The sequence below is a fragment of the Acipenser ruthenus genome, chromosome 20 (assembly GCF_902713425.1).
Source record: "Acipenser ruthenus chromosome 20, fAciRut3.2 maternal haplotype, whole genome shotgun sequence".
Taxonomy (NCBI): domain Eukaryota; kingdom Metazoa; phylum Chordata; class Actinopteri; order Acipenseriformes; family Acipenseridae; genus Acipenser; species Acipenser ruthenus.
The window spans coordinates 1,215,428-1,228,312 of NC_081208.1; the positions used below are offsets into that span (position 1 = coordinate 1,215,428).

Below are 12,885 nucleotides of genomic sequence, written 5' to 3' on the forward strand. Positions count from 1 at the left end.
GGGGGACAGGGGTCTAGTGGAGGTTTCTGCACAATGCAAAGTGTTTCATATGACGTGTGAAACCCTTTGGTTAATGCCTTCTTCAGTGCACTTGTTTAAGTTGGTACAGTATGCAATGCAGTTCAGATGCATTACGAAGTGGAGTTGAACTGCAGGAGCTGCTCCCACCTCACTGATCTCTTGTCTTCATATGGGCTTTGTTTTTCTGAATGGCTGTCAAGCTACATCATTATTTATTTGCCTAAGGGAAGCTGGAATGCTGTAATACCATTCCATTTCTTTAAGGAAAGCTGAACAGGCTGATTGTTCGATCGGGTTTCTGTGAGAAGCTTTTTAACTTTATTTTCAGGACAGGATTGTCAAGTTGTGCTAAAGGCGACATGCTTGCTAATGCTAATAATAACTAACAATACTACTCATGTCCTTTCCTTCTCTTTTTCTTTCTCCTGTCAATCTGCAGACGTTGATGAATGCCAAGTGCACAACGGGGGTTGCCAGCACAGATGCGTGAACACCCCGGGATCGTACTTCTGTGAGTGCAAGCCGGGGTCTCGCCTGCATACGGACGGACGGACCTGCATCGGTGAGGCATGCTGGGCTGCTGATAGAGATCTGATTAGGGGGGTACAGGAGAAGGTCCAGGTTTGGTCTTGTGGGACGGTTAAGCCCACGGAACACCAACTATTAGGCAACTCTTTCTGGCAACCTGAGCAGGGTGTCCTGGAAAAACCTGATAATCCACAATTTCATTTTCCATAGACACTGCATGTGCGTATAAGATAATTAGAGTGGTAGCCAGCTGAACAGTTGGATAGATAGATACTGCAAACTAGACTTGATCTGTCGGCTTTCTGGAGGTGCCTGTATATTGATTCAATACAAGCTCTTTGCTCCTGAGCGCTGATCCTTTCCAATGCAGTCCTGGTCGACCGCTTGGCAGGCGGCTCTTTCTAAATGGAGAGCAGTTCAAAGACGGGGCCTTTTGAAGGAGGTAGGTGCCCAGATGCATTTTTTTAAGGCTAATGCTCTGCTCCTGTAACAATATGCATCTTTCTGGACACAAGCAGTAAAGGAGGTATTGTGGCATTTCCAGAGAGTTGTGGGAATCTCACAAAGGACAATGCAGCGGTGCAAAGCTCTGAGGACTGCCTCTGAATTCCTGCTCTTTGTCCCCCTGATGCTATCGCTCTAATGCCTGTTGAAAGGCATGGCACTGCTCAGTTCCCCCTGCCGCTCGGCGACCCCGATCCCTGATTAATGTGATGTTCTTGGCAGCAGTGGCTGGCTGGCAGGCACCAGAGCTCTAAGTCTCTGCCAATGTCAGTCTCCTGCAAGAAAGCATTCCAACGTCTCTGCACCTCACAGAGGCCACGGAAACACTTTCCATACAGTTTGGGAGCGAAATAATTAATTAGTTTCCTCTTTCTGGATCCGCTCCTTTGTTTTGCTGCACTATCTCTGGATTGTTCTGTTTTAGTTTGTCCTGTTTTTTTTTTTATTCCAGTTACAATCGGGTGGGGGGAATGGTTAAAGATCGGGGCTGGGAGTCGGGAGATCAGGGTTCGAATCCTACAGCTTAGATGCACGGAACTGGAAAGTTGACTTCACTCAATCTAGGAAGTGATCTGGAAACTGGCTTCAAGAGCAAAGTGTCGTTAGTGTTGATTAAGTAGTTAATTTACATGTAGAAAACACACTACTGGAAAAACCTGTCTGTAGCAGTTTTAGCAATGGAAGAGTGCCAGTACTCCCTCAAGAAACATATTCATACCATATCTACCCGCTACAAAACTAATCTTGGATGTAACAAAGCTTCAAATAATGTACTTATGGCTTGTTGTTTCTTGCTAGTTATGTAAAATTTGCAGCCATATCCTAAATCAACAGAACCTCTATCCAGGTCAGGAAAACTTAACTATTTAATAACATGGAGAGACATGGCCCTTGATTACGAGTTAGGTAAACGTAAATACCAGGCTTCATGGGGGGAAATGGTGCTGTCATCCTGCATGAAATAACTTACAGCAGGTCATGTTTTTATTTCAAGAGAGAATGAGTTTCTGCAACCCCCTTAGCTGCAGACGATGGGGGGGTCAGAGGGGGCCTAGAAATCTGTGTAAATATTGAAATGAGCGAGACGTGGCCCGTGTCAGAACTTTATCCCCATTATCGGTGGGTTTTTAACTAAACCAACAGAGCTTGACAGGCCTAGAATATGACAAGGAGCCCCCCTGACGATAGGTATGAAAACAGAGCAGGCCTCACTCAGCCTGTCACCGTGACAACCAAGCGCAAGCCACAGCTCAGGATTCCTACCTTAAGCCAGACGAGGAGAGAAGACTGGAAATGCACTTTGAGAAGAATGGCAGACCTCAGGCACGTTCCTAGCACCTGTTTCTTTCAGCTTCTGATATATATATATATATATATATATATATATATATATATAGGGCAGCAGTGTGGAGTAGTGGTTAGGGCTCTGGACTCTTGACCGGAGGGTCGTGGGTTCAATCCCCAGTGGGGGACACTGCTGCTGTACCCTTGAGCAAGGTACCTTACCTAGATTGCTCCAGTAAAAACCCAACTGTATAAATGGGTAATTGTATGTAAAAATAATGTGATATCTTGTAACAATTGTAAGTCGCCCTGGATAAGGGCGTCTGCTAAGAAATAAATAATAATAATAATAATAATAATAATATATATATATATATATATATATATATATATATATATATATATATATATATATATATATATATATATATATATTTGAAATTGAAAATTGAATCCAAAGTCATCATCGTTTTTCTGGGCAATACTGTGGTTCAATGGGTAAATAAATAAATACAAATGTAGTAAGAGATATGGAGAAAACCGTGGGGCCCAGCGAAGCCATTATTTCAGTGATTCAGAGGCCTCTTGCTTGTGTTCCTGACCTTGAATTGGATCCGATTTCCTGAAACCGATGTGTTCTTGTGGTTTCACTTAAAACCAAACGAGAACTTCACAAAACCACAACGAATGAGTTTGAGGGAAGATGTGTGCGTGTGTGTGTGTGTAACAGGCAGTGTTGTGTGACGCACTGCCGTTTGTGTGTGTGTAACAGGCAGTGTTGTGTGACGCACTGTTGTTTGTGTGTGTGTAACAGGCAGTGTTGTGTGACGCACTGCAGCTGAGATGAGGTTAAAAGCTCTAAAACCACGAATGCAGACGAGCCCATCTTATTTGCATTCATAATGCTTGTGGTGTGTGGGGTCGCCGGATTGCATCCAGCCTCCATGCTGTTCCACTCAATATCTAAATATATCATCACAAGTGTGTCAGTGGAGCATTCAATCAGCAAGAACTGAGACTGCCTTTGTTGCACACAGAATCCGTCACACATCTGCAGTACGGACCTGAACAATTACAAAATTAGCCGCGACATACATCTGAATTAGTGAGACACTGATTTTTAACTTATGGCACAGCTAAATCGCCCCTAGGAAATTGAGCCTCTTGATTGAATATTACAAGCAAGAAGCTAAATAAACGCATTGCTAAAGACTTGCGCACACATGGCTCAGCGAGGCAGATATTAATGCAGGAAATGTGTTACAGAGACAGATTTCAAACCAGAAGAGGAGAGCGAGACGGACATGTTATCCACCCTACAGCTCGTTCACTTCAGTAGGGCAAGGAAACTCAATGAGAATTCCTCCTGGATCACAAACAGGAGAGCCACGAGCATAAAGCCAAAACCTGATGCTGAGCAGAACATTGTTAGGCACCAAGACACATTTATTTTGGCTTCCTCGTCGGGTTCGACGTAGAGAGAAAGAGAGAATGGCCTACTGCCTAAACAGAAAACTCGTTTGAATAATGGTGCTATCTCTTTCCTTTCTCCCCAGCTGTGAACACGTGCGCTATCAGCAATGGAGGCTGTGAGCAGGAGTGCGTCCAGCTGTCGATGGCACACTATCAGTGTCGCTGCCGACACAACTACCAGCTCACAGAGGACGGCAAGCACTGTAAACGTAAGTATTGCACTGACAGCGTCACTGGGATCATGCAGTGTCTCTTTAGTACTGTCGATGTGTGGAAAATGCCAGCGTTGAGCCACCTCCTTTTAAATCAAGTAAAGCAGGGTCTGGAATGTATTTCTCACTGAGCGGTAACCAAACAGACAGGACCTCCCCCCCCCCAACATTGGAGACGAGGGATGTGCAGTAAATGAATTCTGAAAAAAAGAAGAAAGCTCATAGCAAAATGAAGTGACCGTATCTGATCAAGCTGTTAAACCACCCCTACCACTGCAAATAAAAAACGATCAGAAGTTTATGATTAAAGACCTTGGCTATTCCGTGATTTTAACCACAACATCATATATATATATATGAGAATGTCAGATAAATCCGTTCAAACAGGAAAAGAACAGCAGGAGCTAAGCGGATTCCAGACAGCGATAGAGACTTGGCTGCCCGAGCTGGCCTCGCTGCGTTGTGTTTGAAATGTGTATCTGTTGGCAGCTTGATGTTGTGTATAAGGAGCCTGTTAGCAGTGTGCCTTTCCTGCTGCCCCAGCCCCACTCTGTCCCTGGCACTGCTGTGACCTGCCTTTCTCTGTTTTTACTATTACATCTACACTGGCTTTGGCAGGGTCCCCAGACCTCCTGTTGGCTCATTTTAAGCATCACAGACATCTTGTGTAACTTTTGGCTTGAAGGTTCCAAGTTTGAATCATGCCTACAACAGCATTCTTTCCTCCCAGAAACAAGGGTACGATCCAGGCCAAGCTCACTTGAAACAGATCTCAGTCTGGCTTAGAACTGTTATAGAATAATTTTCTTAGATTCGTCGGGGGTTATGTATCGTTAGCCGTCATTGTTCGGGTAAAAGAAAAGTTATGTGGTTGTATACTGTAGCACCTTCTCTAGTGTAAAAATCAGTTACAAGTGGTCTAGGGATGTGGAGCATCGATTCACACTCCATCAGTGATCAAAATCAAAAAACAGTTCCACAGTCACTCGTTTTATTGAATTCTTTAATTTAATATTCATAGCCCGCAGCTGCAAATCATTTCAATTATCTTTTAGTGGATTTGACATTTGAATCGTAGATGCTAGAGGAAAGGGCACGGGAGATCATGGCTATTCGTGTACAAAGTGGCAAACAAAGAAAAGGCATGGATGGCAGGAATGTTTTGTTAAAGATCGTATCTGCTAGAAGTACGATCCAGCATCTTGCTTTGGATTATACTGTGTCATGAACCATGAAGCTGTATACAGAATGACGGACAAATGTAATAGGGAACATGTGTGTATGCTCAAACCTGCCTCTGGGACTGATCTCTTGATGTGAACTCATGCACTTGCCATCCGATATCCCTATAAATAATAATCTGAAGGACAAGAGGCTGTGTCCCGGTATCTGGTCTTTAAACTCTAGACAGCAGCGCATGCGGTCTGCCAAGGGTCAGGGGTCAGGGGTCAGCTGCCTGCCTGGAGGTCACATAGGTTCAAGTTTATTTTCGTTCTTGTCCGACCCCCTCCCGCTTCAGGAAAGAGCCACAAACACTAAATAAATAATCCAGCTGGGATTAAATACAGTAACAGCTTTCATAACATCGATCTGATAGAATAAGTGAAGCCAATGTGCAACAGAGAAATGTACCATAGGATCAGGGGGCAGCTTTGAATTACTGTGATGTTTCACGCAGACTCATTGGAGAGACTGTAAGAAGCTACAAACATCATGGTAACAGATCCACAGATATCAACAATATTAAAATGTACAAGTACAGTAGCTGGTTCTAATACACTTTTAAACTATACAAAAAAAGAACTATATCTCTCTCTCTCTCTCTCTCTCTCTCTCTCTCTCTCTCTCTCTCTCTCTCTCTCTCTCTCTCTCTCTCTATATATATATATATATATATATATATATATATATATATATTATAGCAAGTCTGTACTGCAGTAGTGACATTTTGAGTGCTCAATGAATAGGGATTGCATCCATACTGAATCCCTTTCCCTGTCCTGGTGTATACTGACCTGTTGCCCTGACCGTGCTCTCTCCCATCCTCTCCTCTCCAGTGATGGACCCCTGTGGGGACAGGAACGGCCGCTGCATGCAGAAGTGCCGGAGCGAAGGGGGGGTGGCTCGCTGTGAGTGTCACCCCGGGTACACGCTGGCTGCCGACAGCAGGAGCTGTGAAGGTACAATACTGCTTCATTTTGCTGTGCTGTGGCTCTATTCAATCAAATCGCCAGACTGTCAAAAACGTGCATTAAAATTCAGTAAGCCTTACGAGCCTCTGGAAAGTCTCATCAAATGTCCAGGGTGCTTTATTTTATTTTTTTTTGATCGAGTCCACCGCTGCTTGACGGATGTCTCCATGTGTGTCTCTGAATTGCAGACACGGACGAGTGTGCGACTGGCCAGGCCTTGTGTTCACACGGCTGCCACAACACGCGGGGCTCCTTCTCCTGTATCTGTAACCCTGGATATGAGCTGGGGTCCGACGGGAAGCAGTGCTACAGTGAGTCTGACCTCAACCCCGGAGCACCGCTCCCTCTGTCCCTGCATGCGTCTCTGTAAAACAAGACACAGTATATTTGTACAGTGTGTCTGTAGCACTGACCGCCTCTGTGTGTGTCCCAGGGATCGAGATGGAGATTGTGAACAGCTGCGAGACCAACAACGGGGGCTGCTCACACCACTGCGGTCACTCCACTGCTGGACCGGTCTGCAGCTGTAACTATGGCAACACACTGGATGAGGACCAGAAGACATGCGTGGGTAAGGAGAGAGCAGAGACAGTCCATACACTGCAATACAGACTAGACGGGACAGCCCTTCAACCCTCGCTTTGTGAATGTGCGCCATGACATGACTTCAGATCATAGATTGCATACAGGGCTCCAGAGTTGTCTGCAGATCCACATATCAGGTTAATTCCAGGGGGAAGCCATGGTCGTGTGTATCCCTACTTAAATAAAGGGCTTCAACCTTGCCCTGGAGGAGCACACTCTACTCCAAGATTAACGAGAGGGTAGTTCAATCTCTTTTCTCATCCAATCCCAGGCAACCCCTATAAGGTACTATACAATATAACAGCGTTGTTTCATGATCTCTAAGAACTGTCCTTGGATCCTGGGCTTCACACCAGTCCACTTTGGAGAGGTAATGTGCATCTCTGGCATGTGTTGAACAGGTCAGATCTATCAGAGCTGTGCAAAAAAAAAAAAAAAAAAAAACTTTCACTTGAAACAGCGCATAATTCCAAAATGTAGCTACCCAGTGAGTGGTAAAAAGCTCACATTCCACATGCCTGTAGTTCAGGTCTTTTGAATAGAATAATAAACTCATTTAACCTTTCATCTCTCACGAGTAGCTCTGTAATGATGCCTGGAGTGGATTAATGTGATGACAAAACTCATTTAGCATTGCTCTGACCTACCCTGCCCCCGGGGTGTGAATGCCCTTTCCTCAGCCCTGCGTTTTCCTGTCGTGTTGTTCCAGCTGCAGGCTGGGAGTCTGGTAGCACGGTCTCTCTCTTGCTGGTCTCTTGTGTTTCTGATGCACACAGGCAACCGCAACCAGGTGACTTATTACCAGGCCTGAGGGCAGCTGACTGTCTCACTGCCGCGGTATGTCCTGGATCAGAATAAATTAAAGAAACATCTCTGGTCTGTGTATCCTTTCCCTGCGGTCTTCACTGAAGGAAGTGATTCAAATCATTGTGTCGCACGTGTTGGGCAAGAGCAGATTTTCTGTGGATTTTTGTCTGGGATAACTAAAATAACCTAAAGTAGCCTTATTTTCTTTCCATTTTTTGTTTTTTTTTTGCTCTTTTTTAAGTTGAAAGATTTCTTGCATTTATTTAGAGCCCTGTACTGTGCAGCAAACCAGGTGTGTGTGAGAGCGTGATTTGTCCAGCTCCTTCTTAATGTCTGGCTACATTCTTTAATCGGGTGAAAAATAAACATGTAGTTTTAGCATTTGGAACATTTGAAATCAATTAAGAACTCAAGGCCAAGGTTCCTTTCCAATCCCTAATATCCCATAACCACCATCCATGCAAAGATTTACAACTTTAGAACATACGATAAGTACCATAAATAGCCCAGTGGAAACTTGAATATCTGAATTTAAACCACTCTGTATAATATTATCGTACCCTTAGCTTGCCACGCACAACCCTACTGGCTAAAGCAGTGCTATTGCCCAAGTCACTCTAGCAGTCAATAGGCTATTGCCCTCTGATGCTACTCAGCAGTCAAAAGCAAATACACTGATGAGGGTAAAACTAAAATAATCTTTGATGGCCAGGAATGGGTGCTTTGACAAGAGCTTACCCGACATGTAACCTCTTTTATTTTGCTCTTCATGAGGGTGGTTGGTTTTTGATTCGCACAGTGCTCACAGTATTGCAGTAACAGTATCCTCTCCCCTCTGCAGATATAGATGAGTGTGGAGGAGGGGACTCCTGTTGTGAGCAGGATTGCTCCAACTATCCTGGGGGCTACGAGTGCTACTGTGGGGCCGGTTACAGGCTCAACATCGATGGGTGTGGCTGTGATGGTAAGAACTCAATACGGATGTTTTTCTAAATGCACCAAACCAGGATATCAATGTATCTGCACAAAGCATAGACCTTGTGGAGTGCATTGCTCCAGCATTCTTCCTTTTGGATTTTATACTTTTATAATACGGCCCTCCACCAGTGTTCCTGTTGCCCAGCAAGTGCTTTTTACGTATGTACAGTACGGTACGTGTTGGGTCCAGTTTGTGCAGGACACTGCATTTAGCACACCGTACGTGCAGCACTATACAGATCATGTTGCGTAACAGGACTGTGCCGCGCTGAGGTGATAATCCTGAGGCTTCTCAACCCCTGTGCCCTTCTTTACAGACGAGGACGAGTGCCTGTCTGACAACGGGGGCTGTGATCACACCTGCCAGAACACTGCCGGCTCCTTCCAGTGTTACTGCGAGATCGGACACAAGCTGGATGAGGACCGCAGGAGCTGCATTCGTAAGTACAGCACCAAGAGCCTTCTTCGCCCCCCTTTCTCCTAGCCCTGGCAGCCCAAGAGCCGTTTATCAGGGCTTATGCAGGTTAAAGAAGCTGAGACACAATGTTACCCACTCAGTGGTATAACAGCTGTGTTAATTATTTTTTAATAGAACTATTCTGCTGAATTATCACGTAGAAATACAAACAACAGACTATTACCCATCAGTGTGGTGCTTCTACATATTATGACTGAGTGTGTTATACAGTAGTTCTGAATGCTGCATTAATCCGCTTTAAATGATATATTCATATGTACTGACTTTTTAGGTATTTAGTGTAACAGGGTGGAGGCTGGGTGCGAACCAGCGACCGCACACACCGCAACACTGCCCGTTAGATAAGCAGCAAGAACCGTGCAGAGGGGTTATAAAAAAGGTGGCACTGTCAGAGGAGGCGGTGTCTTGGTTTTGAGGGGAGAGCTCTGGGTGACGCCCCCGCGTGTGTGTCCCTGCAGCTCTGGAGGACCCAGTGGAAGCCCTGAACAGCCGGCGAGCCGTGGAGAGACCCATCCCCCAGGTGACTCTGCTGAGAGAGGAGTACACCCAGCTCTTCGAGGAGGGAGAGGAGTACGACGAGGGCGAGGGGGAGCTGCGTGGAGAGCACACCCTGGCTGAGAAATTTGGTAAAAAAGGGTGCAGGGGTACAGCGTAGCTCAGGCAGGCCAGAGGGTCTGCAGTACACGTAAGGAACCCGGTTTGAGTCCTCCCTTCTCCCTGTTGGTTTCTCAGTGTGCCTGGACAACACGTTTGGTCACGACTGCAGCCTGACGTGCGAGGACTGCTCGAACGGAGGAGTGTGTGGCCCTGAGAGGGACGGCTGTGAGTGCCCTGACGGCTGGACCGGGGTCGTGTGCAACCAGAGTGAGTCTGCAGCAGAGTGCTCACCTCGCAAAGCACCACAGCAGTGTAATTCAAACCGATTAGAGTGTGAAGTTTCCAGTGGGGTAACCAACTAGAAAAAACTTTGGAAATAGTTTTTGTCAGAGATGGAGTTTGGGCGATTTTAAAAGTCTTTAAGTGTTAAAAATAATTGAATAATTCAATTTATAGTGCTTGTTATTTTGCTTTATATAAAAAGGACAGTAAATGGCAGTGATTGAAACAGACCTCCGTCAATCTCTTCTGCTTTTTCCCCTTGTTTCTGCCCCAGCTTGCCCAGAGGGGACCTTCGGTAAGAACTGCAGCTTCTCCTGCAAGTGTAAGAACGGAGCGGCCTGTGACCCCATCACTGGACGCTGCCGCTGCCCACCGGGAGTGAGTGGGGAGATGTGTGAGGATGGTGAGTGACCTTTGATCTCTTACCAGGCCACGCACAGCTCATCGGACCAAAGTTTCTACATCTTAACATGTGATGTGATCGGGTGCGTCCTTGTTTTCAGGCTGCCCGAAGGGTTTCTACGGGAAGCACTGCAATAAGAAGTGTAACTGTGCCAACAACGGGCGCTGCCACCGCACCTACGGAGCCTGCCTGTGCGACCCAGGTCTCTACGGGAGATACTGCCACCTTCGTGAGTACCTCCGGCACCCATCAGTTTGACAAACTTCTATCTATCTACTCTACCTACAGTCCATGAAGCAAACATACCTATGTTCTTAACACCTCTCTCTCTCTCTCTCTCTCTCTCTCTCTCTCTCTCTCTCTCTCCAGCATGCCCGAAGTGGGCGTTTGGCCCCGGCTGCTCGGAGGAGTGTCGGTGTGTGCAGCGGAACACCCAGGAATGCAACCGGAGGGACGGGGGCTGTGTCTGCAAGCCCGGCTACAGTGGCAGCACCTGCCAGGACGGTGAGTCTGAACCAGTCTAGGAAATAATAACTAGGATAACAGAGCAGAGCTAAACTCAAAAGAGAGTGCTGCATGCATCTAGCTTGAAGTCATGGCGGAAACAGTGGCTAAGGCGGTTCATTATCTGCAATGGTTAATAACCAGTGTTTCTTTTTGAAGAATGCAGCCCTGGTTTCTATGGCTCTGGTTGCAAGAGAAAGTGCGAGTGTCCCGCGGGTGTTCCCTGCGATCACGTGAGCGGCGCGTGCAAGAGAGAGTGTCCGGCGGGCTACAGCGGAGAGAACTGCGACCAAGGTGAGCTGTCTTTACTGGAATAGACTGTGCTTCAAGGTGTAGGGGTTCAAATCAACATTGGCAATGGGATGACATGCTAAAGACGAAGGTAGAAACAGACAATATCAGCCAGGCTCCATCTTAAATGGTGGCACTCCATTTTAACATTCATTAAAAGGACCTTGTGTGTTCAGTGGGGAGTTTTAAAGGCTTAAAGTTTGAATATACGGTATACTGTTACTATATGGGTTTAAGCACCATAAACTCATTGCATTTTTCAACTAAACACAACAAACAATGAGTCAAATGCACATTTCCTTAATCCTTTAAATACTGGTCTTTAAATCATGGTATGGCATGTGCTTTAATCTCTGGTAACTGTATCTCCTGTTTTGTAATTCAGGCAATAGACTGGGCAGACAACGACAAACAAAAAAAAGTACATTGAGATTTTGTCTGGCTTTAGAAACTGGGATGTTTCCGTTTGGTCCTTAATAACCAGTTTATTTTGGAAAGCCTGTTTCCAAAGAGATTCAAACTCAGCTGTGTTTGAGAGTCGCTGCAATTTTTTTGCCCCAAAGACCCCCCTGTTCTACTCAAGCTGACTGCCTGCTGCTGGTTGTCGCCAAGGTTGTTGCCAAGGTGTCCGTGCTAATCGCCTGTTCAGCAGTGACATTGGAAATCATCTATCAGGGGCTTATAAAAATGCCTGTGGTTCCTCAAGGAGAGTATCACTGGAAATAACAGAAATATTTGTATAGAAACACTGAGCTGGCAGCCACTGTAAGCCGCCTGGAAGCTATTAAACCATCTGTCATCAATTAGGAACAACTTTGGGAAAACAAGGAAATGGAGTTCTTTTTTTTGTTTATTTCTTCAATTCCTTCTCAATTTTGAGACTTACTTTTGCTTTCCTTTTTAATGTGTATATCTGGGGCTCTCACAGCGGGGGTCTCACCATAATGACAACGCCCATCTCGCCAGCCTGCCTCCACTCTGCCTACCTCTCAGGCCCCTTTTTAATTCCCCTAATACCAGTGCATGCCAAAGGATACACTGAGCTCCTTTAACCTCCTGTGTCACAGCCCAGCACTCACGGTACAGAAACCAACTACCTTCCACATTGCAGTCCAGAACCCATTCCACTGATCTACCTAAACTAACTACCTTCCACACTGCAGCCCAGCACTTTCTCATACCAATGATCTACTCAGGCCTCTGTGCACAAACTACTAGGTCACAATAACTTGCTGCTCTCCACACCTGCAGTCCAGCAAGCTAGCCACAGAACACAGGTAAGCAGGGGCAGTACAGCTGCAGCCAGGGATCCTGACCCCTTGTTTCTCTCCTGCTGGGACAGCGTGTCCAGAGGGAAGGTTCGGAGTGAACTGCTTGGAGCCATGCTCCTGCGGAGGATCCCCGTGCGACAGGGTGAGCGGAGAGTGCAGATGTCCTGCTGGGAGGATCGGCCCCAGCTGTGAGCGAGGTGAGAGGAGAGGGGACTGGGTGTCAGACAAGCGCACTTTAACGTGGGAGTAATAATGAGGGGATCCTGCAGGAGATCTGTCAGGAGGAAACAAAGCACAATACACTCTTGCAAGTGCACACAAAACACATTTAATAACAAGTGGCACTAGCTGTGATATTTGGGAAACTGATCGTGTGGCACCAGCAATCTGGCACAGTTTCTTTTTTGTACCTAAAGAACTTGAAGTGGAGTGTAAGTTTCTCATGCCTTTCATGCGTTTCCGATTCCGAGCCGAG

At 46.1% G+C, this 12,885-nt stretch overlaps 1 protein-coding gene across 4 annotated transcripts in view; it reads left to right on the top strand.

Moving 5' to 3' along the window:
- The window catches only part of LOC131698813 (multiple epidermal growth factor-like domains protein 6), an 81,346-nt gene that overhangs the window by 57,560 nt on the left and 10,901 nt on the right, over nt 1-12,885 (top strand). For 3 of the 4 annotated variants that reach the window (XM_058993029.1, XM_058993032.1, XM_058993030.1), the window contains 14 exons: nt 461-583; nt 3,894-4,019; nt 6,080-6,202; nt 6,403-6,525; nt 6,648-6,785; nt 8,448-8,570; nt 8,902-9,024; nt 9,521-9,688; nt 9,795-9,926; nt 10,216-10,344; nt 10,445-10,573; nt 10,714-10,848; nt 11,008-11,142; nt 12,482-12,607. In XM_058993029.1, coding sequence (XP_058849012.1) covers nt 461-583; nt 3,894-4,019; nt 6,080-6,202; nt 6,403-6,525; nt 6,648-6,785; nt 8,448-8,570; nt 8,902-9,024; nt 9,521-9,688; nt 9,795-9,926; nt 10,216-10,344; nt 10,445-10,573; nt 10,714-10,848; nt 11,008-11,142; nt 12,482-12,607 — 1,833 coding nt within the window. Of the gene's footprint in view, nt 1-460; nt 584-792; nt 992-3,893; nt 4,020-6,079; nt 6,203-6,402; nt 6,526-6,647; nt 6,786-8,447; nt 8,571-8,901; nt 9,025-9,520; nt 9,689-9,794; nt 9,927-10,215; nt 10,345-10,444; nt 10,574-10,713; nt 10,849-11,007; nt 11,143-12,481; nt 12,608-12,885 lie in introns of those variants that run through there. The other variant, XM_058993031.1, reaches the window with a different exon arrangement.